Source organism: Denticeps clupeoides, chromosome 1 (assembly GCF_900700375.1).
Source record: "Denticeps clupeoides chromosome 1, fDenClu1.1, whole genome shotgun sequence".
Taxonomy (NCBI): domain Eukaryota; kingdom Metazoa; phylum Chordata; class Actinopteri; order Clupeiformes; family Denticipitidae; genus Denticeps; species Denticeps clupeoides.
Window position 1 is genome coordinate 36,757,618 of NC_041707.1, and position 27,386 is coordinate 36,785,003.

At 43.7% G+C, this 27,386-nt stretch overlaps 3 protein-coding genes across 4 annotated transcripts; 2 read left to right on the top strand and 1 right to left on the bottom strand.

Annotated features, from left to right (window-relative positions):
* Nucleotides 1-2,106: 2,106 nt before the first annotated feature.
* On the bottom strand, nt 2,107-4,271 carry cnpy4 (canopy FGF signaling regulator 4). The gene is made up of 6 exons (XM_028989289.1): nt 4,068-4,271; nt 3,852-3,978; nt 3,339-3,435; nt 3,077-3,199; nt 2,686-2,803; nt 2,107-2,614 (listed from the first exon to the last, which is right to left on the bottom strand). Exons 1-6 carry the CDS (start codon nt 4,255-4,257, stop codon nt 2,502-2,504), a joined length of 768 nt encoding a protein of 255 aa, XP_028845122.1. The 5' UTR covers nt 4,258-4,271; the 3' UTR covers nt 2,107-2,501.
* Nucleotides 4,272-6,874: 2,603 nt separating this feature from the next.
* On the top strand, nt 6,875-17,306 carry LOC114792071 (calpain-5). Its single transcript, XM_028982901.1, has 13 exons — nt 6,875-7,581; nt 8,905-9,070; nt 10,936-11,067; nt 11,142-11,353; nt 11,433-11,625; nt 12,544-12,734; nt 13,207-13,284; nt 13,371-13,821; nt 15,525-15,644; nt 15,791-15,987; nt 16,079-16,197; nt 16,471-16,607; nt 16,730-17,306. Exons 2-13 carry the CDS (start codon nt 8,906-8,908, stop codon nt 16,901-16,903), a joined length of 2,169 nt encoding a protein of 722 aa, XP_028838734.1. The 5' UTR covers nt 6,875-7,581; nt 8,905; the 3' UTR covers nt 16,904-17,306.
* An 8,000-nt stretch (nt 17,307-25,306) lies between these two features.
* On the top strand, nt 25,307-27,325 carry LOC114795923 (cytidine deaminase). Of its 2 annotated transcripts, XM_028989664.1 has the most exons (6): nt 25,307-25,360; nt 25,632-25,780; nt 25,961-26,071; nt 26,176-26,287; nt 26,559-26,616; nt 26,705-27,325. In XM_028989664.1, exons 2-6 carry the CDS (start codon nt 25,774-25,776, stop codon nt 26,834-26,836), a joined length of 420 nt encoding a protein of 139 aa, XP_028845497.1. In that variant the 5' UTR covers nt 25,307-25,360; nt 25,632-25,773; the 3' UTR covers nt 26,837-27,325. The 2 variants fall into 2 exon arrangements, with proteins under 2 accessions (XP_028845497.1, XP_028845503.1); XM_028989670.1 differs by lacking the exon at nt 25,307-25,360 and having other exon boundaries at nt 25,528-25,780.
* Nucleotides 27,326-27,386: the final 61 nt, after the last annotated feature.

Here is a 27,386-nt window from a genome sequence, read left to right on the forward strand (position 1 = left end):
TGTGTGGTTGCACGAACTTGCCGAGAGGTGCTTGGGATTGATGTTGTTGGAAGGGGGACAAGCGCAATAAAGCCGAACCTGCGGAGGAATCGGCGTGATCGAACATATCACGTCCTGGCAGCCCGTGGCCGTTGTGCGAGCGCGGGCCCCGGGGCCCCGGGGCACCGGGCTGGTGGGTGGGGGGGGCGGTAGAGCATTCCTCCGGCCTGGCTGCTGGATGGATACGCTACACCCCGGGGAAACAGATGGCGAGGATCCAGGACGGAACCCTTTACCAGGGGCCGGCCCTCTTCTTCACGGCCGCGGAGGCATTTCTTCTCCGCCAGGTGCCGTTTGGTTTCTTGGCGTCGTGGCTCTTGCGAAACGTGGAGGTTTCTTTCGAGTCTTCCAGCGCCAACGTAAACGTTGGAGAAAATTACACGGCAACAAGAAAATTACGATGAGTACAAAATAAAGAAATAAATAAAGAAATAAATTCTATCCTCTGGCTATGATTATGAAAAATAATCCTGCAATGAGCTACAGACAGAAAAGCCATTGTTGGGGGAGATTGTAATTTAATTAAAAAAGAATAAAAAAATGCAAAAACACAACACTGGGTTGTTATGGGATTATTTAAAAAAAAAATGAAAGACAGAATGATGAACCAAATTTTAGCATGATTTATTGAAGTGAATATAAAATAGAACTAATAATAACGTTTAGGTAAATGTAAATATCAGCATTTTATCAGCATCCTTGAATGTGAGCAGATCTCCATCCAAAGCAGACATTTCACTCTTCATTTATCCCAATTTATCTTGAAGTGGGATTACTGCGATATTGTTTTAATAAAAGTAATTAGAAAAGTGGAGCCATATTCAATATTTATGCACCTTAAATTTTAGAAAGATTTATAGTTTAACTGTTGAAATGTACAAATCTCTTTTGCAACAATAAAACAAAAACGTGAACTTCAGGCTAAACAGTAAAAATATTACTGTTAATACCGTTGCTAAGCAACTCGCCCATTCATCAGTCGCGTGTCGTTAAGAAACGACGTAAACCCGACGTAAATTCGCTCTAAACTAATGGAATCTGGCCTGTACTCTTTTCTACTGTACTGTTAATACTGATTATATCTTGATATATAATTAGTTTGATGAAAGGCTACATCTATGCAAACGGGCTTAGCTTGAAGTAAAATGTGACTTCACGAGGAAGGTTATACATGGATTCACCTAAACCTTGTCCTACACCTTGTATTTAACTTATATTTAATTCACAATGACATTCACGTTCACAAGAGCATACAGGCGTACTAAGCTATTTAGTGGGCAAACTGTACATATAAAATGAAGTTGCTAAACTAAAACTGTAGCAGGTATCTTTTACAACAAAATACTATGGCAAAGCTAGAAAAGATTATAACATATACTACAGGCCAAAAGTTTAAAAACACCTTCTCATTCAATGTGTTTTCTTTATTCTCATGACCATTTACGTTGGTAGATTTTTACTGAAGGTATCAAAACTATGAATGAACACATGTGGAGTTATGTACTTAGCAAAAAGTGGAGAAATAAGTGAAAACATGTTTTATATTCTAGTTTCTTTGCTCTGGTTACTGCTTTGCACACTCTTGGCATTCTCTCGATGAGCTTCAAGAGGTTGTCACCTGAAATGGTTCTCCAACAGTCTTGAAGGAGTTCCCAGAGGTGTTTAGCACTTGTTGGGGTCCAGCTCACCCCAAACCATCTGGATTGGGTTCAGGTCCGGTGACTGTGGAGACCAGGTCTCCACTTTTTGTTAAGTACATAACTCCACATGTGTTCATTCATAGTTTTGATGACTTCAGTGAGAATCTACTAATGTAAATGGTCATAAAAATAAGGAAAACACATTGAATGAGAAGGTGTGTTTAAATTTTTGGTCTGTACTGTACCTCTTCACATTACGTGATCGTGACTAGGGTGGTGATGGCATTAGCTCTGGCTGCAATTGCTGCTGTCGGCCACAAGGTGGCACCATCGTAACGGTACAAGGGGACGGAGTGACAGACTATCCATCCGTCCAACTATTTACATATAGTATCGATAGAATCATAAGGAGAAAACTTAACTCATGTTCAGAGTAATTTATCCTATTTTATTCAAAAGATACAAAAATGTTGGCACTTAAAAACCAAGAAGACAATACTGGTATAAAATTCGCAACAGCAGCCTCAACACTGACATGACTGCATCTCACTGTAAACGTAAATATTAAGTGTGTAGTGTGTATGATGCTTTTGTGCATTTTGTTGCAACGTAGAGTAGGTAAAAAAAATTGCACAATCCTGCAAAATCAAGACAAGCAAGAGAACGTTCTGGTTTCCTCTCTGTTCTAGATTTTCAATATGAACATAACACAGCAGCATAATGATAAAGTCTGTTCCCTTTTAGTGATGCTAAAAGTGATCATGGTACATTACTTCATTAGTCAGATGCTCTGAACCTCCAGGCAGGTTAAGATTTTTCTTTTTAAAGTTCGCTTGCATCGTGTGTCTTCCCTTCTTCCTCTTCATCTTCTATTTCTTCACTTTCAGTGCTCTCTTTCAACCCGGTGTCTCCTTTCCACACTTCCTTCAGGCATTCTGAGTACAGACACATAAGAATTGGATGAAATGTTGACTGTGTGTGTGTGTTCAATCAGACAGACCCTTACCCTTCTCTGAGCTCCTCAGCACGTGCGCCTCACAGAGGAATTGCTCCAGTTTCTCCTCCTGATGGTGGAAGTACCAGTCCTCCACCACCTCCTCATACTCCTCCAGCATGGTCTCACACTGCACGTGCGCACACACACACACACACACACACACACACACACACACACACAGATCAAGTGGGCGTTTCCACTTTTATTCACTCAAAACATGTCTTGGCATTGTAAACTTTGCATGCTGTAGCCAAACTGAACATGACCAAGTAAATCTTTTACACTTCCTATCTCTTTATACTTATATTAGAGTGCCCATTCAATGTAAAACATAATCTCGTTGAATTACCTGTTGTCCCATTCATTCAATGTATTAATTTTTTTGTTAAATCAAGGTTACCTGTCTCTTCATGTCTGAAACCTCAACGGAGGGCTCGTCCCAAAGTTCATAAGGCAACCCCAGCTCCACCTTAACCCCCTTATGCACCAAGTTCTTCAGCGTAGCCATGGTCTGACTTGTTCCCTGTTTGAGGAATTAAAAATAAAATGATAAAAACACACCTACGTATGCTTTCATTCAAAAAACATTTAAATATGTTTTGCATTATATAAAAATGAGTTGAATGCAACATATAAAAAAAAAATGTAAAGGTTATGGGTACCTTTGCATATCTCATACTACCAGGTCTCTCAGCGTGGACGCTGTACTGCAGGATGCGTTCGCAGATGTTATCGACCGCCTCGGTGAGACGCGTCTCCCTGGAGAACACCGGTGAACACTTACACCATGGCACGGCAAGCAAGAAGGGTTATAATTCTCCGTGTTTTCAGCGAAGTATCAGAAATAAATGTGCGTGTGTGTGTCTTTGTAAGAGCTTGGAAAGGGGGCGTGGCTTCCCGGGTACACCTCCACGACTGTTGTGGAATAGCTGGATTGTGCAACATATTGACATATTACATTAAAGTGGCAGGTATGGGATGGTTGTAGCCCAGGTTCAAACCCCACTTACTCCCATCGTGTCCCTGAGCAAGACACTTAACCCTGAGTGTCTCCGGGGGGGGGGGACTGTCCCTGTAACTACTGATTGTAAGTCGCTCTGGATAAGGGCGTCTGGTAAATGCTGTAAATGTCTGATAAATGCTGTAATATGGTAGTTTCCCACACGAGGCCTTACGACGTGTTGTACTTGATCTTCCGTCGGCGCTTCCCCGAGTCCAGCACCTCGCCCACCTCCAGCACCTCCTTGGACCTGCTGCTCTTGTCCAGCGCCGACTGCAGCTCCACCGTCAGGAACTTGCACACTGTCGACAGAAGTCCGAAACGAGTCGACTCGGTCGTCAGAGCGCAGGCAAGTGCGGACATCTCACGCTGCGACGGACGCACCACTCACCCTCGCATCGATTTGGCAGCCTTTCTTCCTCGTTCGCCGCCGCGTCACTGTAAGCCCACAGCAGACAGAACAGAAAGAGACGCATTTTTTTTGGCTGAAATGTTGAAATGTTTGGCTGTTTTTCACTTTTAAAAAGTTCTGTCTGTATCAGTGAGCCACATCGGCACTTTCGACGCCCGGCGCCACGCATGCGCAGTCGGCCAGTGACGCTGCCAGAGGAAGGGCAACGCGGGGATCGCGACAAATCGATCGAGGCCGTGTAATCGAGAATGGAAACATCGAACGCTGTGCACACAAGAAACATTTAGGGTCAAGTTGAGGCTTGTGGTTAGGAATGGAGATTGTGGGCTGGGACGGTCATTTTTTTGGCAACAGGGCTCTCAAGTTTCATACGGAGAAAGGTCCCATCTGTAAGGGGCGGCGCCACCGAAAATACTTCCCAATATTTCCATTTATATTCAGCCAATTGTTCATAATTGACCACTGTCTACAGGCACGATGTGGAGCGGCTGACAACAACCAACACCTGAACCTAGAGATTGTTGTGGCTTTCAGGAAGAGGAAAACCACTTTACAACAGTGGGGACGATGTTGGACATCCGCATCACGGAGGACTGGTCCTGGGGAGTGAACTCAACAGAGCTGGTGAAGAAGGCTCAGCAGAGGCCAAATAACATCTCTCAAAAACGGCTACTGCCTCTGCGCATGGCTTTCTAGCTGCACTGCAGCGCAGAGGAAATCACGGCAGTGGATTGTGAAGACTGCCCAGGAAATCACTGGCTGCTCTCTACCCTCTATGGACAAACTGCACAGCTCTCGCTGCCTCAAGAAAGCAGAAAACATAGTCAAAGAACCCCTCACGTCCCGCTCACGACCTGTTCAAAGGATAAAGGAGCTTTAAAACAGACTTTAACAGCAGTTTCTACCCTGTTGCCATCAGGGCAATGAATGACATGTAATCTCGACCTCCCAATTCAATCCAACTACTGTATCACCTGTGTAAAACTCTCTCTCTCTCTCCACACAAAAGCACTGTTAAAACCACTCCATCTTGATGTTACCCGGCAGAAAGAGGCATGGCACAATAGACCTTAAAAGGATGAACAGTTTCTAATTTATTAACACCAGTAAATTATTATTGCAGTTACATGTGAATATTGCATGTAAAACAGGTACCAATGTTACAGAGAAAGCCGAAAATGAAAAGAAAGAGAAAAGAGAGAGAAAAGCCATGAGAAAAATAGGAAACACTCAGGTACTGATGGAAAAGAAAATGGAAGTCCCCCAAAAAGCACAAGTGAACATTCTTTATACATTTGACTCACAGGAAGTTGCTACAGACCAATCAGAATTAGTTGTTTCTGTCGTCACGCCAGCAGAGCAGGCAATCTCAAAAAACATGGCTGGTGCTTCACACCTATTATTTACCAAATGGTCGCAAGAACAAAGAATAGGAGACCGACCCCCTCGGACCATCACCACCAAATGGCCACAAGAACAAAGAGATGGAGACCTCTCCACAAGGCAAAGTTGCAGAAGTATCATGGTCCTGCAGAATGCCCCATCTTACACCTGCAATAAAGATTCATGTGCAATAAGGTTGTACCTCATCCTTTAAATTTAATTTTTTTTTTTTTTATTTAAATTTTATATCATATAAGTATATATGTAGCAGCTTTTTCCTTCTTTATTTTCCTTATTATTTATTCATAGATACCTCTCTGGCTCAGGGACAGCACCTAATTTCATTGTACTTGTTACAATGATAATAATGATATTCTGATTCTGAGTCAATATGAATGCAGTGGGATCACATGAAACTGATTTCTGCAAATTTTCCAATCTATTGGACTGATAGTATGGTATATTTTTTTGCATTATATGTTTGTGGGCCTTTGCATGACCCTCCACCCAAGTTCAGTCTAAACTTTTATATGCCCTTTCAATGAGATCATACGCTCACATGCACACCTGTAGAAAACTCCCTCAAGGTTGAAGGCCAACCCAGGCTTGGGAGGGTTGGAAAATGAGATAAGGCCCAGCCGAGGCCAAATAAATATGGGGTGGGTTGGTGTGGCCAGAAGAAGGCCGACAGTCACAAGCTGGGTGTACAATACTTAATTGTAAACTGTTTATGACTTTTTGCTGACACAAAAGATATTGGCCAGGCATCAGCAGCCAGAAACTGAATAATGATGACAGATGTGCGATGTGATCAAATCTTCAGCAAATCCTCCACCACAATAGGTGGCTATTAACCCTGTAACTGGTGACAACTATGAACCCAGCAGATTACTCTTGTCAGTGAATTTCGCGTAACAGAACTCCTTGGTGGGTGCCACCTCTTTCTTCTCAGCATGAGAAATACAAGTAGTAGTGTGTGAACTGGTTGTACTTGCACTAGAATATGCTAAATAATACAAGAATTACAAAAATTAGTTTCTTACTGCATTCAAAAGCATTAGGCAAAAGATGGATGGAATTCTGATGAAATGAACTAACATCCTTGTAATTTACAGAAATATTGCTTAGCAGGTTTACTCCAGGTTGTTTGTGCTATTAGTAACATTTAATTACAAAAAAAAAAGGGCGGCATGATCTTACAGAGCAGGGAGAGGTGGAAAGGCCCAGAAGAAACAGGGATCTAGTCATCTGGAGCCGAGGTGGGCTGGGAGGGAGGGACAGTGGGCGGTCTCAAAAGGGATCTGTGTCAGTCCATCAGTTCAGCATGTTGCAACAGAGTGTGAGGTCAGCAAGGGGACAAATCCAGCTTGGACCGGGCGCTGTGGACAGAGAGAGTGCCACGCGTGTAGCAGGATGGAGGGACGTGCACCAAATACAGCCCAAGGCCAGCTCTGGTGGACACGCATTTGCATTAGCCACGCCTGCGTTGGGCTGCACGTTGTGAGGGCGGTGTTCATCGAACCGGGAGTCGTCCGCTGTGTCATTATTCTCCGAACTCCACGGGATGAGGTTACCGCCAACGGAAAGGGAGCTTGCCTGATGTAACCAGGTGTCTACGTCGACACCTGAGACCCATGGAGTCTTACCCATCCGCAGAGAGCATGCACACGACACTTCTGCACGCTGCCAATGGACGCGTCCTGACATTTTGGGGCGGTTCTACCGGCTGACAAACGTCTGAATTATTAAGTATATTTGGGAGGCGGACACAGACGGAAGAAGAAACACTCATTCTTGAACACGGGTGTAACAAGGAAACACACACGGTGTGTAAAGGTGACAAAGCAGATGTCAGTGAAGGTGGACTTGATATGACACTGATGACTGTTTCTATGGAGACCCCGATAAGGGCTGTAACAACAGGACACACATGCCCCTCAACGATGTACAGCGCTGTATATATGAAGACGCGCGGGGACTTGGACGTGACGAATCCTCCACAGCTTCTTTCAGTGAAGACAAACGCGAGAAGGACATTCTGAATGAGGTCGTATCTACTCAGCCATTAGTGAGGAGCGGGCAGGCGGTAAACCTGAGAGGCCGTGTGCAGGTGAGAAATGATCCCGTCTTCATTTCTGGTCTGTATACCGAGTTAATCTGAATTCCTTACTGAGAGTCCATCTCATGCAGAGCCTTCAGTTTTTAGATGTTCAAATTTTTCAAAAGGTAGTACATTTAATCTGTATTAATATTACACAAATTTTAGAAATACTAATTTGACTGTTAACTCCAACATGAAACTTTTTACATTTTTGCAACTTAAAATAACTTGAATAATTCTAAATGGTGTATTTTGTGTCAATATTTCCTTGTAAATGTGGCTTAAATGTGGGCTTGTACTATTGCCTCAGCATACAATAAATCTATTAAATCAATCATCATAATTACCTTTTTTCCCCTAAGTGACAGAGGCATGTTTTTTTATGATGCAAATATACAAGCATTATCTTAATACTTTCAAATTAAATATTTAAAATGATTTACAACCAATGAATGTGGCTAAACATATCCTGCATTAATACATTTGACCACATGTGTTACCATGTTTGGACAGTTTTAGTCTTTGGGAAGATTTTAAAAGCCATATGGTTTACATGCTGGTGTTTAAATTACATCTGTTACTGCCAACTGGCAATTTTGCACTTGTAATTCTACAGACTATTTAATATATTGTATTTTCTATGTTTAGTGAGTTGCTTTGTATTCAGAGTTGAAACGCACATGTTTTAATGGTGCTGTGCTGTAATAAGAGATTATCTGCCATTAATGAAAGTCTTCAATTTCCCTCTAAGATCAGCTTTGGCCTGGGTGGCATTTGTGTGTGCGCGCACTCACACACACACACACACACAGACACACACAGCAGTGAACCCCACAGAGTGATTCACTTGCACCTGCACACACACTCTGCCCTGGCACACACTATGATACTGAATCATACTGTCATGGATGGCACCATGCCTCTGCTTCCTCAGCACTCAGCGGATAACCCGACCCCCGTTCCCCCAACACTGCACCCCTACCATGCCCCTCCACCACACGCCTGCTTTCACCATTCACCGTCGGGCTAGTCGCTCAGTAGCTGGTTCTTCACGTTCATCTGGATGATTTCACACCAGCTCACCATGACTCATCATGGATATATCACACACAGTGGTCTACAAAATCTCTCCAAGATCGAATCATTCATCAAGGGTGCCAAACCTGCTGTTATTCCCACCATTGATTTATTAGGATCGGGTAATTGTTAACAACCCAATTATGTAAGTGGCAGGTTGTAATCACAGAATAACGGAGCCTTCAGGTACATCTTCCATATCTAGAATGCTGGACTCTTATAGAACCTTCATCTTTACCATCTTTTCCTCCACAGAATGCGAGAGCGACTGCATTTGTTCCAGGGTCAAAGTTACTCTAAACTGAAGCGCTCGTGCCTACGTCAGGGAATACTGTTCAAGGACCCCTTCTTCCCGCCCACCACCCAGTCCCTCTTCTACAATCGCCCCCCACCGCCTGGCATCACATGGAGGAGACCACGGGTAATAATAATAAAATAATCAATCATTTAATTAACAGCTCACTCCCTCTGTCAGTATAAGTAACAGCTCAATCCACTGTGGGGTTGTGGCTGCCCGAGCCTCTCCCCAGACCCCAAGGCAGGGACTCGCTCTGGACGGGTCGTCAGCCCACTGCAGGGCATGAGTGAATGGACGAATAAATAAATACGTACATAAATAAGAGCTGGAGCTCTTGGAAGCAGGTTGAAAAATGTCATCAGTGCAATCCCATATCATGAAAAAATGCTTTTACTTTTTTACTTTTGTCAAATAGTCTGGAGCATTTTTCGGCCCTATTGCTGTTTTTCGATAAAGACTATTCCTGTGCCAACTTACAGCCTAGCGAAATCCAACCCAGTGGAGAGTGTGGAGCAGATTTAGATTCGGGGGTTTAAAAACATCCAGTTAAAATAGCACAGCTTTATCCTGAAACATGGCCGGTCCTTATCAGGGCACACAGCATGCCACGGTGCATCAATTTCCCCCTAAAATAGAATCATTTAATAATCGAGCATAAACAAGTATAGAATGTCTGAAATCAGCTTCACTGCGTAACGTATCCGATCGTGGTGTGCTTTTTAATCAGAAACTGGCCTGCACTGGAAGGTTACAAGGCGAGGTGCAAATGCATTGGCATGAGTTACCAGTCACATGGTGTCCAGAACTTTTCGTTGCAGAAATGAACACTGGGAAGCGAGAAAAGGCTTCGTGCTAAACCAGTTTCACTGGGAGGGGCCTGTGCCATGACATATCTGGTAGTGGGGGTGGGGAGTGGTAGTAGCCTAGTTGGTAGCACACTCACATAGAAAACTGCAAAGTGACGGAATCAAACCCAACTTACTACCCCACTACTGTCCATTTAACTATTGATTGTAAGTGGCTCTGGACCAGGGCGTCTGATAAATGCTGTACATGAAGAGACCCATAAAGAAAATTAGAAAAAAAGAGAAAGACAGAAAGATGGAGAAAAGCGGTGGTGGTGTACGCCATATACCATGTAATAATGCACTTATTCAGTCTGCAATTCAAAAATACAGTTCATCACAGGGTCTTTCTACAATGCTCAGCGCTGGATTTTCAGAATTTGACCTCTGTGATGATTAAACTTTTCTGTGATATGTTCAACTTTGTCGAACACACGGGTAAAATACACATGGGAATGTTAAGCATGCGTCCAGGAGGCGTCAGCTGATAGGATGATGTCAACACGCCGAAGCAATCGTGCACTCTGCTGTGTTCACATTGACCGCAGTACAGGCAGTTATGTGATATGCAAACGTATCGTAGCTAATCTCTGAGCGTTGAACTGCATCCTTTGTTCTTGCTGCTTGTATGTTGCATAATTGCACGTGCATTTGTAAACGTGTGTGAGTGTGTGTGTGTGTGTGTGTCTATGCTCCGTAACCCGACTCTGGAAGACTCCAAACGAGAGTACTTGAGTGTCCAAATGCAGATCAACAGCTTGGGCTAGACAGAGCCCCACTCTTTCACACAGGACCAGGTCCAATGACAGCTAAAATCAAACAAACCACTAAAAATCCCTTTTAAACGGTACCTGATGCATTATAATACTCAAGGCCATAAATAATGAATTCTATATATTTTGTGTTAATTATTACTAAAATGATAACCAAAAGTACACTGGGATGTAAAGCACATTTAAAGTTTACAGTACACTAAACTAAAATAAGATTTAAAATAACATGGAAATGTGTAGGACAAAGTTGAGGTCAGCCGGTGCGAAGTATATCTTCGAGCTTTAAGAAAAAAAGAATAAAACGATCAACTCAGTATGAAACAGCCAGCCGGCGCGAGGATGGGGGTAAAAACTCGTGTCGGTTCTGCAGGAGCTGTGTAAAAACCCTCGACTCTTCGTGGATGGCATCAGCACGCGGGACCTGCACCAAGGCAGCCTGGGCAACTGCTGGATGGTAGCAGCCACTTCCTGTCTTGCTGCAGAGCCATCTCTCTGGAAGAAGGTACGAGGAAGACAAAAGAAGGCCGGGAAAAACGCGAGATGCGATATTACTGCTGACACGCCTGCTTCTTACAGGTAATTCCAGACCCCACCGAACAGGAGTGGAACCCTAAACGACCTGACCTCTATGCCGGGATCTTCCATTTCCGATTCTGGCGCCTGGGTCGCTGGACAGACGTCGTCGTTGACGACCGCCTGCCAGTCAGCGAGGACGGAGCCCTGCTGTTCTGCCGCTCGGCGACGGCGCAGGAGTTCTGGAGCGCCCTGCTGGAGAAGGCCTATGCCAAGTGAGACCGGCAACCTCTGCGTAACTGCTCTTCACCCCTCCATTTTCTCCCCTCTCCCTCTCTCTCTGTTCCTCTCCAGGCTCAACGGATGCTACGAGGCCCTGGAAGGCGGGAACACGGCCGAGGCGCTGGTGGATTTCACCGGCGGGGTCTCCGAGCCCCTCAGTCTGGACCGGACGTCTCTGAGTCGGAACCCGGAGCAGAGGAAGGTCCTGTTCCAGACCCTGGCCAAAGCGCACAGCCACCGAGCGCTCATCACCTGCTTCATACGGGTCAGAGACACACCGAGAGAGGGGAAGGAAGTGAGATCAGACTATAGGAGAAGTTCGTACACGTGCAGGGTGGGAAAGTGTTATACTTTATTCAACAACACACAGTGATTGTCATTGCGAAACACTGCACACGGCGACACAACAAAATGTGTCCTCTGCATTTAACTCATCATTCTGTGGGCAGCCCCACAGAATGATGCCACGAAAGGCGCCCGGTTGGGGGACGGTACCTTGCTCAATGGCACCTTGGCGGTTCAGGAACCTTCCGATTACGCTCCTCACCCACTAGGCCACCACTGCCCCAAACTCAATGGCCTGTACGGGGATCAAACCTGCACGCTAACCGGCTGATTAATTGACAATTTGGTTAAAACTGAAGCATTGTCATGGAAATTATTTTCATTCCTCATTCAACACGTGCTGCACAAAATTGACATTTGTGAAAAATATGCCAACTGCATACATTGTCAGTTTACTTGGAACTGTTTTACACTGATAATAAACTCATTTGGTATTTACTACAACCAGTTTTTTGTTTCTTCCACTCAATACAACGGACACATTAAGCCTATTTTCTCACGCATACATTTTTAACTACACTATTTCTCAGATGTTTAGTTACTCCTCTGAATGAGATCTCTGGACTGGATATCAAAGACAACGTTGTATTTATCTCTGTCAGTGAACTCAGTAGGCTCCTAATGTCTTTTACACTATATTCAGGTTTCAGTAGCCAAAAATACCCTCTCACCATTTGAATGTATCATTTATAGTTTCTGAATTACAGAAATATTATGGATCACATTCATAATTACGAGACCATTCAAAGCTTCATATTACGTTTTCATATCCAGCCGATTGAAGGTTGTGTGCTGGTCGCTGGACGACTTCACCATCTAACACTTGTGTTTGCTGCAGCCGGCGGACGGTGAGCGGGTGGAGTCAGTGCTGGAATGTGGCCTGGTGCGTGGCCATGCGTACGGGGTGACGGCTGTCCGGAGGGTGAGAGGCGAGCACCAACAGGGCGGGGGAGCGCAGCCCCGTCTGTGCGTGGTGCGACTGAGGAACCCGTGGGGCACTGCTGACTGGACCGGAGCCTGGAGCCAGGGGTGAGAGAGATTCGCGAGTAGAGCCTCGTTCAACCCGTCGCTGGGCCTTCGACTCCATTTCATTTGTACTAAGGGGTCAGTTAAACACAGACTGGGCTTCGGACTGGGGTGCAGTGTTCTGCTGGGTCCTGGCATTTAATTCCACTTGTGCCACCAGATGATTGTTAAAGGCAACATGCAGATCTTCAAGGAAAACCCTTGAAGATGGCAACTTGGCAGTGGCAACTTGAACGACCTATCAAAGTAGATTCAGGTTGGAGTTGGAGAATCGAGGTGTTGAACTGACACAGGACACCACAATATATTTTGTGTAGGCCAATGCGTCAAACGGATCACAGACATTTAGGTGGCATGAGGGTGACCTAGACAATAAAGGTCAGATGGCGTCTATTATTCATCAACATAGCTGCGCATTTACTGTACATACTTTGTTCTGTTCGGTTCTTGCATTTAGTTGTGGTGTCCCTTGCAGGTCCCAGCAGTGGAAAAATTTGAGCCGCGTAGAGAGGGAGAAGATGGGGCTGACTGTCAGAGACGTGGGGGAATTCTGGTAGGTCAGACATGACACAGCAATATCAGGATATTTACCATCCATTGCGGGAGGCATGAAAAACGGGTTTATCTGTTTGTCCGTAGGATGGACTTTGAGGACTTCTGCTGCTACTTCACGGACATGGTTCTATGTCGACTGGTGGAGACGGCCCTGTTGTGGCCCAAAGAGTGCTGGAGAGAGGTGCGCTGCCCAGGAGAGTGGACTCCTGCCCCTGGCCAAACGGTGTCACCACACCTTCCGGTTAGCAAGACTCCAGCGCTGGCTAAACCAGCACCTCAAGGTGGACACGCACAGCGGGGGGACCGCAAGGAAGCGAGACTAGGAGAGAGGAAGCAGGACTGGCCCATGGCTAAGGGGGAAGACAAAAAGGTCATGACACAGAGAAACAGCACGATGGAAAATAAAAAGGTGTCTTCTTTGGATACGGATGCATCGAATGAAGCTTCGGACAGGAGCTGGGAGGAACAAATCGACAAGAGAAGCAGATGTGGAGGCTGCATTAATCATCGGGACACATTTTTGCTCAACCCACAGGTAAACCATCAAGTGCTATAGCTATTCTTTGCATGTTCGTGGTCGGACCGCCATGGAAAGCAGATGGAAGTTCTATCATATTGGTAAAAACCTTGCAGAAAAAGGCAACACAACCGTCTGAAGCCGCCTAAGCTGACATACCAGTTAAACCTGTTAAAACGTACAAAGGCAAGCTAACTATGCAGCTGCCAGGACTATGGTGGTTTTTGAGACGTGCCACTGGTGGCATGGTGACAGCCACTAACATAAAGTGATGTTTGCCAGTGGTGGAAGCTGACTTCTGCTTTTGAGTCAAGACAGCTAACAAATCACTCTTGCCATCCATTAACTAACAACATTGGTCTTTTTTAAGTCTAACAAGGAAACACGGATTAAGAATTGCATATTTATTGTGTTATGTCCAATGCTAATGCAACATAGCACAAGCTACTCAATCTGACTCGAAGGACTTGGTCAATGCTAATTAGGTGAAGAAAGGAAAATGAGGAACACTACCCTATTCAATTGCAAGTTTTTTTGCAGCCTTTAAAGGGCTGTTAGGGGGCTTGAGGTTACATTAGGGTTGCCAACTTTCTCAACCCCAAATGCGGGACACGTTCTTGCAGGTGCACAGAGGAGCTGAATTTTACTTGGTATTGGATCGAAAAGGAATTCTGTGGTATGGCACATCCCTAGAAGAAACTACAACGTTTGGCAAGGCAACTAAAGCATTGCATTATGGGATCTGTAATTTGGGCGTTATCCGTGTCTCATCTCGCCGGGTCATGCTAGATCTATATAAAGCAATCTCGCAGGATGTGGCCAGTGCATGAGTTTGCATGAGTTTTGCAATGCCTACAGTAGTCTAGTATTGGCTGATAAGGCCCTGGAAATCAAAATCACCCATATTTTGAGATGTCCTGGACAAGACGGGTGGTTGGCAACCCTAGGTTACATGCAAATTAGGCAAACTCCTGCATAATCAAAATAATTGTTCTATACAGAGCAAGCTCTGTTAAATGGCAATATAATTTCAATACATTTCAATTTTGGTTGATGTTCTATCATTCATAGACTACATCTCTGCAGTTGCTGCCTTTAGGCTTCTGTATCTTGGTGAAGACGGGGCAGATCGATTGTCCCCCGTCTTCGCAAAGAGCAACAAGTGTCATTCCTGTGCCCTTTTTTCAGAAATTTTGGACTTGCCAGTTTTCTGGAATGCTAATACTGCGTAGCACAAGCTAAACAAACTAGTACTTGCCGAACGAAATTTACCGTATTTGCTAAGTGAAATATGCAACGTGAAAAGGTTGGACATACTACTACCATAATTCTACTACTACTGTATCTTTAATAATCATACATTTTTGCACAATGTTATTATAGTTCAAGTTCCGTTATCTGTGTGCACAACAGATTCGAATATTTCATACCAACGGCGATGTGTCAGTGGAGCGAGGGTTCTGCCACCGAATCATATGCAGAAAAGTACAGGAGTCAGAAACGGACACTTCATCTGTAGCCTTGCATGTTTCTTCCTTCGTAAGGTCTTAATTATGACCTCTAATAAAACGCCCTGTCGTTCTTTTCGTCCTTGTTTATTGAGCTCTGAGCCCGTCACAGTCTTAACAAAAGTCAATCTAACCCTGCGGGGGGCTTCACTGCTCTCTGGTTACGATGGCTAATCTCTCTTCTCGCCACTGTCTCGTGCCTCGTGCGTCCAGTTCATGTTTGAGGTTCAAGGGGAAGAGGAGCTTCTGATCTGCCTTCAGCAAGAAGACAGACGAATGAAAAGACGTGAAGGAGAAGGAGAAAACCTCCCCATTGGGTTTGAAGTGCTGAGGGTGAGAAACGCAACATTAAATGCATGTTTATTCTGAACATGTTTTACAGTTGACAGTCTTTTCTTTACAAGTTGTTTGGTGCTGTTTTGGGCTAGTCATAGTCCGCATGGTCAGAATGACGCGTGACACTTTCACCCGATAATAAGGTGGAGGTGAACCGCGTGAGCCGGGTGCAGTGTGTCGGGGAACAGGCCGCCAGCTCCATCTACATGGACTCCCGCAGTGTGGCGCTACGCGTGACCCTTGGCCCCGGCCGATACGCCCTCCTTCCCACAACCTTCCATCCGGGCGCCACCGGCCACTTCCTGATCCGCCTCTTTTCACACAGGCACATGCACCTGAGGTGCGTGAATGTTAACATATACGCATGCATTCTCTCCTATACAGCTAGTCTTAACATTTCGTCCTAATCTTCCTCTCTCTCTCTGACCCAGGGAGCTGAAGGAGGAGCTGCCTGTGCCCTCTGTCTGGCAGTGTTGCCGGGCACAGCCCTGTATGGTCACCACGGTGCACCTCCGGCGGGCCTCGGGCCTCGGCCAGCCCAAACAGAAAGGTTAGGAGTTCCACATGTCATATTCCTCCTGGCTGAGGTGTTCCTGTGGTTTTCGAGGAGGCTCATTTTACTTATTTAAAAATGCTTAATTAAAAAAGTGCTCGGGTTTCCCCCGTAAAGGGGATTTAGTTACAACACCAAAAAATATTAATCATGCACTCATACACTATGTCATTGTCATATTGGATGACAGAAGGATTAGGTACCATGGCGTCATCCTGAGCTCTGTTTGTGTGTGCGCGTTCTGTTTGTTTTTGCACGTGTGACCTACAGCTCCTGACGTGTACGCCATCATTCGCTGCGACGGCGGCACAGTAAAGACCCAGGTTTTTAAGAAGAACAGTAGTCCTGAGTTTAACACAAAGGCCATTTTCTACAGAAGATACCCAGAGGTGCCCATCCACATAGAGGTGAGGTAGCAGTCTATCAGGAAGTAACATCTTCACCAACATCAGTACACACTGTGGATTGCATTTTTAGAGACTAGAACTTAATTTTGTCTATTTATTCGTTTTTTGTCTGTTTTTCATAGTTGTGGAGTCATGGGTGGGTATGGGACACATTCCTAGGCAGAGCCAGGCTCCACACCAGAGACGGTGAAAAGGAACAGAGCAGAGTGATGGAATTACGCGGAGGACAGCTCTGCACATCTCGGGTCTTCATATATGTCGAGACGTCCTCCAGCCTGTGCCTGGCAGACCTGTGATTTTTTTTTAAAATCTGCCACTGGTGCCATCTGGTGCCACAATGACGGTCGTTTTGCGATCTCATCAAACTGCGCCACGGACAAATCTTATTGCCCTTGGAGCGAAAGGTGTTACTGCTGGAGGAATAAAAAAGCTACAGACAGACAGTTTTGTTATTTCTTTCATTCCTGTACATTTAGAACAAAAAGTAACAAAAAGTAAAAGTTATCATTTAAATTAGTATTATAAATGAAAACTGTATCTGTATTTTTGTTTTCTTTCAATTTTAAAGACACTGGACACTGGACACTGGGTGGCACCTCCAAAATCAGCTCTTAACATTTCTGGTATTTCTGCCCGTCTTCACTCAGTGGCCTTCATTTATTCCTCAGGTGTAGTGAAATTGTGGGACAAGGTGAAATAGGATGCATCTGATGCCTAAATGTATTTCATGCATTTACAACTAATTTAGTAATAAAAAGTAAAAAAAAAATAAATACCTTTGTCCTTGTCTTTATAAAATTAGTAGATCCACACACTATATAATGAACATCTTCGTCCGTGCTGATAAGCACTTCATTTGCTCTTGGTCTCCACGTGCATTTGTCTTTGCAGCAAAAGCCCTCAAACCTCCAAAGCAGTCACAAAGCTGGTGGGCTTTATCAGGCAACAGACCTTTCCTGACCTTACATCTTCAGTTTGGCGACTGGAAAGGGTAAATTTATCTTGTTCTCTACTCTTTTTTTTTTTTAAATGTCTTTTCATGTTGGAATCTGTGCACTTGAATTTGTCAAGAACATTTCTGTATTTGTTCTAAATGAATTCAAATGCTGAAAAGAAGTCACACAATTTGAGATGGATAAACTGTATGACAGTTGCTGTGTAGGAATACAGGAGTTGCACATATTGTAACATATTTGTACATATATATATATATACTGTTGAATAACTTTTTTGCTATAAATTAGAAGTAGTAACAAGTAACAATTTTGGTCATTAATAACAGCATCAGTTATACCAAACAGTCTCCTGTAGTGTACAGCAGGCAATATTCCTCTCCAAGGCCTCCAAGTTCACGGTGTATAATAAGCCAGTCACACACATTCATACGGCAATGAACATTTATTGGAATGTGTTATTTGTTATCTACATAATATATAGATATTAATCCTATAATCAGTCCCTACAGAATGTATTTATCAAATGGACAATTCCAAATCACTGCAACCTTTACACAAATTTGGCAAATAAGCGTTGTGTCTTCAATGACTATGCATGCACACAGACCAGAAGGAAGGAAGTTGTAGTTTTTAACTGCAGTTATCACACATGTTGTTGAAATACTATTTCTGTTGAACATCATGTTATTATGCAAGCATGCTTTAAAATGTATTTTAGGGTCAGTTTCCCATAATGGTTTGAAAATTAAATCTAAATATTTAAATTTATGCATAAACAGACCAGGCAGCCACGTGTGACACAAACGTCTTCCAGTGTGTGCTGTTTTATTCTTGCTGAAACAAGTTGTCTTTTGAATGATTTTTAATAATTATCCTCCAATTTTATTGAAAATATATGCCTAATGACATTGTAACATGCACCACACCTCCTGTCCAAAAGCTGCTGCAAAATCAGGCACAAATCATGGCGTTACGAGTACTGACTTTCATTTGAAGGCGGTGGGTGGTAGAGGAGGTGCTGAATTCAGGTGTCAGGATCGTGGTCACATGAGTGAGTGAAGATGCTCTCTGCAGGTGACCTGCTGGGAGGATGAAGAAGAACAACCTGCTGCAAAATATTGGAGTGTCCTCACAGCTCAGCCACCCAGCTCTGAAAGCTGTAAGGAAGGGCGACACAAAATGACAAAGACCTGCTGCTGTAACATTTTATTTGTGTTTATAGTCACATTTTAATGAAATCTTTGTTAATTATTAATGGTGCCTGCATGCACCATTGCATGACCATCATCACCCTGTTCCTGTTCTGCTGGTTCATCGCCGGTGAGATAATTCATTCATGATTATAATGGGGGAATGAAGATTCCCCTGAGCAGGACAACTGAGTGGTGATGGTGGCAGAGAAGACACAGATGTGGACGTTGTTCAGAGACAGGCTCCATTTATTAAATAATATCTCAACAAAAACTTCAATAAATGGACCAAACCATTTATCGGAACAGACAATAATCAATTATCTTAACATGAATCTTTACAACAGTTCAGAAATATCTAATTCCCCACTCATAGCATAATAAACTAATATACAGTTCCAATACATACTCACATTCATTTATAACTTATTTTACACAGTTACCAATCCCCCTCTCACCAAACACCATTTTGTAAACCCTTACATTATATGTTCAGAGTACTTATACTGGTAACAGGCACCAGATCTGTTACAATTGCCCATGAAGAACTACATTTTCATGTCCACATACATTTAGACACTAAATTTAAACATTTACATTTACGGCATTTGGCAGACGCCCTTATCCAGAGCGACTTACAACGTGCTTAAGTTACCATCGATGAAGAGATCAATTCCGGTTCACTAGGACCCCAACTATGAATACATCTATTTTATTTACTCTGTTGTAGATTCTGTACACACGTTCGACAACAAGAAAATTACAATTTAATCAGTCGTGCTGCTGCATTTTGTAGTAGTTGTAGAGGTTGGATGGTACATAGTGGTAGACCAGCTAGAAGGAAGTTGCAGTAATCCAGTCGTGAGATTACTAAGGACTGAACCAGTAGTTGGGTGGCCTGGGTTGACAGATAAGGGCGAATTTGTCTGATATTGTAGAGAAGGAATCTACATGAGCGGGAAAGATTGCTGATGTGATTTGAGAAGGAGAGTTGGTTGTCTATTGTTACCCCAAGGTTGCGGGCTGTTGTAGAAGGAGAGAGCTGCGAGTTGTCAAGGTAAATAGCAAGATCCCGATGTGGTGAAGAATCTGCTGGAATGAATATTAGTTCAGTTTTGGTGGGATTGAGTTGGAGGTGATGGGCTGCCATCCAAGACGAGATGTCGGTTAGACATGCAGAGATTTTGGAAGCAGCATGTAGATCAGAGGGAGGAAAGGAGAAGAGGAGTTGTGTGTCATCAGCATAGCAGTGGTAGGATAATCCATGTGAGAAAATGACCTCACCAAGTGATCTCGTGTATAGGGAGAAAAGGAGAGGACCTAGCACCGAGCCTTGAGGGACACCAGTGGAGAGTCTACGTGAGGTAGAGGTGGATCCTTTCCAAGTCACTTCGTAAGATCGCTCATCAAGGTAGGAAGCAAACCACTGCCATGCTGAGCCCCGAATTCCAAGCCTCTTCAGGATTGACAAGAGAGTCTTGTGGTTAACGGTGTCAAATGCAGCAGATAGGTCGAGGAGAATAAGAACCGATGACAGTTTTGCCAATCTGGATGCATGTAGCTGCTCGGTAACCGCCAAAAGGGCAGTCTCGGTGGAATGAGCTGTTCTGAAGCCAGACTGGTTTGGATCCAGGAGGTTGTTCTGTGACAGCTGGTTGTAGACACAGCGCTCAAGGATTTTGGATAGAAATGAGAGGAGGGAAACTGGTCTGTAATTGTTAATGTCTGTAGGATCAGCAGTGGGTTTCTTTAGGATTGGAAGAACCCTGGCTGTTTTGAAGGCGGATGGTACATGGTCAGATGAGATTGAGCTGTTTATGATATAAGAAATGAAAGGGATGAGGTCAGGGGAGATAGTTTGAAACATTGCAGAAGGTATTGGATCTAGTGGACAGGTGGTTGGGTTGCCTGTGGATATAATCTGAATGATTTCATCAGATGTGAGCTTAGAAAATTGATTTAGAGTAGTTGTATAATTTTCAGAAGGAAGAGTAGGATTAGTGGTGGAGAATGTCTCACAGATTTTAGCAGCAGTGAGGTTAGTGGAAAATTTGCGCAGAAGATTCTGGTAATACAGGAGGTCTGAGTGAAGTTGAGATTTCTTGTATTTTCTCTCCGCTGCTCGAAGAACTCTTCGATTGCTGCGCAATGTATCGGAGAGCCAGGGCGCAGAGGGACATTTAGGCATACTGCAATAAGATTGTCTATCTGTATGGTTCCTGGACAACCTCTGTGCTGTACATCATTCTGGGCGTAGTGACCCGTGCCGACTGGTGTACCCACATGTGCAAAAATTCATTCGCAGCCAACAGTGACGGGGTGTCACCCTGAGGGGAAATGTTGAGTTTATTAATAATTGTTACTTAATATGTGGACATAAATTAAAATAATATACATAACAATGGTCAAGAAACTGGCTAATGGTATTTTTTTGCTGTGTCACAGAAAGTTACCTGATTTTTTTTTTAATCTTGTTGTGCTTTTTACAATGTGAAGCATTAATAAAATGTTCGCAAGTCAATATAACCCCTACTATGTCTAAAAACACATTGGCAAGAATGGGCGTATGCTTCTACCGTCCCCTCTGAAGTAGTGTGAAAAGTGAAACGGGATCGCAGCCTTGCAAAAAGATTGACACACAACACACTCACAAACACATGCAATGATGAAACTGGTTTCAACAGCAACGGTTGCTGGTTTGTCAGCTGCCTTAGATCTGGTGATTCCAGTCTAAACATAAGCGAGAATGTGTTATCCTGGCAGTGTTACTGAAGGAAAACTACCATGTTCACTCTGAAATGGAGTACGTTTTAGATTCTCTAAACTCCTTGGTCATCTTACATAATGTAGACTTTGCATACCCTTACCAAACAGTTACTGGCTATTCAGATGCACAAAGATGAGCTTTACATTAAAGACAGTGAGATTACTTGTGAGCAACTTGCGAGACATAAATACAATATTAGACATGATACAGATGAAAGGTTTGGCTGCATGCTTTTGCACTGGTTTGAATGGGTCATAGGTCATGAGGCAATCTTATGCATTAACCAGGCAATCTTATGCATGTTAGCAATAAAAGATGAGCTTCTCTAATTTCATACAACTCCCGACATGGGCAAATTATTTCTGGGACATTTTAAAAGGAAAATATATAGGCCTTTTGTTTTGAATTCATCCTTTTAACAAAAGACTAGAGTTTTTTTTGTTTTTTTTTTTACTGTTAATTATAGTCCCTACAGGAACGGGTACCCGTAAAGCAGGAGCAGCAGGTAGCAGCTACAGTTGACAACAGGAGCGCAGCATGCAAAAGACATGAACTCAGATAAATGGTGCAATCAAATATCTCCATCTAAAATGCACAGAAAACGACTCGGTTTGCTGAAAGTCTGTGTGTGTGTGTGTGTGTGTGTGTGTGTGTGTGTGTATTATGGATGTGATCATATTTCTTAGTATATTACCATTTGTCTTGATGCTCTTCATATAACTGTTCTGTAGATTGTCATCATCTAAATAGTGCGGCACATGCGTAAATTACAGTGTGAACATTAACTTAAAATGCCTGCAAATATACATATAGAAACTAGGTAATGATATTTTTTGCACTTCTTTAGCATCCAACCACTAAAGAGGAAGATGCTGATGAAGCAAATGATGAAGTCACACTTTTACCAAATTCATATCGCTGCATCCCAGCAGCAAAATGTTCATTCGCCCCAGACCAGAGGTAAGACACATGTTAAAATAATGCTGTTTTGTCATTAGTAATGCATATGTGTTAAATTAGACTGTGTGGAATACATTTATGAATTCATTCTTTTATTTCAAGAAGTCATTGCTGTGTCTTCCAGAGCATGGATCAGACTCAAAAGTCACCTCTGTTCATAGCAATAACTGGTAACTGAGTATTCCAATTTGTTCATGTATCCATTACGTTTTACAGCTTAGATGTTTCTAAAGTGATGGAATGTGTAATGTCTGTGAATGCATTTCCTACCCAGTCATTGTAAATATGATTCTGTGGATGGTGGCGCTGACAGCTGTCGGACTGGGCAAGTAAATTCTATTCCCATCTCCTTCATTATAAAACAACATGCAGTTTCGCATCCACTTACCAGCAACATATAACATCCAAATTGTGAATATAGAAGGTGTGTGTGTGTGTGTGTGTGTGTGTGTGTGTGTGTGTGTGTGTGTGTGTGTGTGTGTGTGTGTGTGTGTGTGTGTGTGTTTAACAGTACAAGAACTGTTTTGGATTTGGTACAACTGCTCTATAGGCCATGATGGTAGTGGCCTAGTGGGTTAGGCACTCACCTATGAACCAGAAGACCCAGGTTCAAATCCCACTTACTACTTGTGTCCCTGAGCAAGACACTTAACCCTAAATTGTTCCAGGGGGGGGACTCTCCCTGTAACTACTGATTGTAAGTCGCTCTGGATAAGGGCGTCTGATAAATGCTGTAAATATAAATGTGTGTGTGTTTGTTTAACAGTACAAGAACTGCTCTATAGGCCGATTTAATCATTTACTCTTTGACCCCAGGTTCCCTTCACCTGCATTACTGCCCGGGCCAACCCAGCGTGCCCACTTCCCTCGTAGTGCTGGGGGCTTCTGGGCTGATGTGTTTGGTGCTGATGTACCTGAGGAGCACAGTCAGCGAGGGGGTGGCCAGCCGGCTGTGCTCCACGTGCTGTGTCCTGTGCCTCGTCTTCAACTTCTGGCTTCTGGTCGCAGGTGACAGACGAACGATAATAATTGTTATTATCAATGGCATGTGAAGAAGTTACCAGAGATATTTCCTGAAGTTAGCATGCTAACAGGCTGGTATCAGCCCAACCTTTCTCACAATAGCAATTTGTGACACTATTTGTTTCCTCAATTTGTTTCCTCATGTGACAGAAGTGACACTAAACCTAACCCTACATTTCCAGCATTTTACAGACACCTTATCCATAGTGCCTAACGATCAGAAGTTACAGGGACAGTCCCCCCCTGGAGACACTCAGGGTTAAGTGTCTTGCTCAGGGACACAATGGTAGTAAGTGGGGTTTGTACCTGGGTCATCTGGTTCATTTACATTTACATTTACAGCATTTATCAGACGCCCTTATCCAGAGCGACTTACAATAAGTAGTTACAGGGACAGTCCCCCCCTGGAGACACTCAGGGTTAAGTGTCTTGCTCAGGGACACAATGATAGTAAGTGGGGTTTGAACCTGGGTCATCTGGTTCATTTACATTTACAGCATTTATCAGACGCCCTTATCCAGAGCGACTTACAATAAGTAGTTACAGGGACAGTCCCCCCCGGAGACACTCAGGGTTAAGTGTCTTGCTCAGGGACACAATGATAGTAAGTGGGGTTTGAACCTGGGTCTTCTGGTTCACAGGCGAATGTGTGACACCCACTAGACAACTACAAATCTGTCAGTCGTACTGTTAGTCAGGGAATGGAGCAGTCTAGGCCGAGTGCCCTGTCATGTCTGATAGATAAGAGATAAGATAAGATGATCCTTTATTAGTCCCACAAGTGGGAAATTTACATGATTTGTATCAAAGCACCAATTTACATGAAATTTACACAATTTCTGTGCATGTGCGGAACGGATCTGATCATGCACCTGGTATATTTGGGGGGATTTTCTGTTTGTGTGCAATGCTGATCATCACTTGACGTTGTTAGGGGTGGGCAGCGTCCTGGGGAAATACTGCTCTCTACGGGACGAAGTTGCAAGGCGGCGAGTTTTTTTTTTTCATTAGTTAAACAATCGTTTACTACAGTGGAACAAGTATGAAAATGTGGCTGAGAGATACACACGAAAGCTATGAATCAAGAATAAGAATCATAATTCCGTACTGAGGTCAGAGCTAATTATTCGTATATATATATATTTTTTTTTTCCACATGTCTGCAGGAAGCAAGCGAGTCTACGCCATGGACGATGCGGAATTAACCTGCTCTTCTAGAGATAGCTGCTGTCAAAAGAAGCTTTACGTCTTCGCCATCATATTTACCTCCTTCTGCTTCGTTGTCTATATTTTTTTGTTCTCTGCGTGTGCTGCCTTTACGCTGCATTCACTGTGTTTCGCAGGGAAACGTGGCTTCTTTGTGAAAAACAAATTTTACACACAAGTCTAAGGAACTAACATCACAGGAAGATTAAAAAACTGTAATCTCTAAACACTGATAATACAAATTTTGATTATAAGTGTATGTTCTATGCTGTGTATTAAAGCTAATAATTAGACTTTGTTGTATCGTTTCCTTGTAGTGATACAGCCTCCATGAAGTTCAGCTGTTTAAATCGTCAGAATTTCCGCTGGCATACGTTTTGTCGCAGTTTTCTCATATATACAGTACAGGCCAAAAGTTTGGACACACCTTCTCATTCAATGTCTTTTCTTTATTTTCATTGGTAGATTCTCACTGAAGGCATCAAAACTATGAATCAACACATGTGAAGTTATGTACTTAACAAAAAAGTGGAGACCCGGCCTCCACAGTCACCGGACCTGAACCCAGTCGAGATGGTTTGGGTTGAGCTGGACCAACAAGTGCTAAACACCTCTGGGAACTCCTTCAAGACTGTTGGAAAACCATTTCAGGTGACGAACTCTTGAAGCTCATCGAGAGAATGCCAAGAGTGTGTAAAGCAGTAATCAGAGCAAAGAAACTAGAATATAAAACATGTTTTCAGTTATTTCACCTTTTTTTTTGTTAAGTACATAACTCCACATGTGTTCATTCATAGTTTTGATGCCTTCAGTGAGAATCTACCAACGTAAATGGCCATGAAAATAAAGAAAACACGTTGAATTGGGCTGTACTGTATTTTTTGCTTTTTGTCGTATGAATTATTCTGTCGCTGGTATGAAGTGACCGTGGGCGAAGTTAACGCCACGCGGTGACGCGCGTGTACGCGGGCGCGCGCGCGCGCGCCGCCGGCGGCCTGGCCTCAGCTCCGCTGTCCAGCCTCTTCAGCCTGTCCAGCCACGGACCCACGGCGGCTTGTCTGGAAATGGCCGGTGAGTCTTTTTTTTTTTTTTTAGGGGGGTCCGCTTTGCGATTCGTTGTCCCGAATCGCGACCGCATCGGTAATAGTCGCCGTTCGCTCGCGCGTAAATTCTAACGGGGCGTAAAGGTGTAGGGGTGCAGGGGGCGAGGGACTCATCCCCACGTGTCTCGTGTTCCCGGCGCCACTCCAGTTGCGGAGCTGGTTCTGAGGTGCCTGCAGGCACGTGACGCGGCCTACTGCCCCTACAGTCGCTTCCCGGTGGGCGCTGCGATCCTGACGTCAGGGGGCGCTATAATCACAGGTGCGCTTCCACCGTTCTTTTGCAGCCACTGCGTCTTCTCTGCATGCACTACACTGTGTGTGTGTGTGTGTGTGTGTGTGTGTGTGTGTGTGTTTTCCACGCAGGCTGCAATGTGGAGAACGCTTCCTTTGGCCTCACGGTGTGCGCGGAGAGGACAGCCATTCAGAGAGCCGTGGCCGAGGGACACAGAAGCTTCACGGCCATCGCCGTGACCTGGTAAAACGTCGCGGGCGTCAGGAATGACTGAGTGACCTTGTTGGCCAGGGTGCATCGGAAATCGTGTCGCAGTGTCGTAACTGTTTATCTCTGTGCACTCTTCATTTATTACCGCCATTTATTAGCGTGGAAGTACTTTGACCGTCTTTTTTCCTGTCATTATTAGCATTAGTTGGCCCTGGAAAACTCACTCGGTGGGGTGGGTGCACTCATATCAGTATAATATTTCATTTTATTACAGGTTATTTGTGTTTTTCCTTTTTTGCTCCAGTGACATCAAAGACAGGTTTGTAGGACCATGTGGAGCCTGTCGACAAGTCCTACTTGAAGTACGCCTTTGATATATTGTCACTTGCATGAACTAATGAATGAATCTTGGAATAAAATGCTCATGGATGACTTTCATTTTTCCCCCAGTTCGGATCTGAATGGGACATTTACCTGACCAAGTCAGATGGATCCTACAAAAAGACCAGCCTCAAAGAACTTCTGCCTTTACCCTTCTCGCCTGCCCATTTAGGAAGGCCTGACATGGCAGTTAAGCTATAAATGACGTACTATTAAGAGTTGGGCCATGTTTTATAAGACTTTTTCTTGATTTGACGTGTTGTTTTTTTTGTTCACATCTAACATGTTTTTTGAAGAGCCAAAGTGCTGACTTATTCTCAGGTAGTTTTAACTGGATTTATGTCAGTGGGTTCACTTTTCCACTGTGCGAGAACAGGATGGGTCCATATGGGGAAGAATGCTATGTACCCGGATCTAATTACATTGGCCTACACCAATGCATGCTTGTCAGCATATGCTTGAATAGTATTAACGTGTTTGGCACTTCTTGTGTACATGTCATTTCAAGTGGCATATACAGTACAAAGCATGTGTTATGATATTTAGGATTAGTAGTAATACAGCAGTGGTATAGGAAATCTTACAACGAGTTGTGCTCATAATTTGCTAATTTTTCATGGAGTTCATGGTTATAAACATGCCATTTGAATGCATTTCTTTGACTTCTACATTAAACAGTATTAAACCATAGATTTCAGTTGTATGGTACTCTATGATGGGTCAGTTTGTATTCTGTTAAAAAATAAAATAA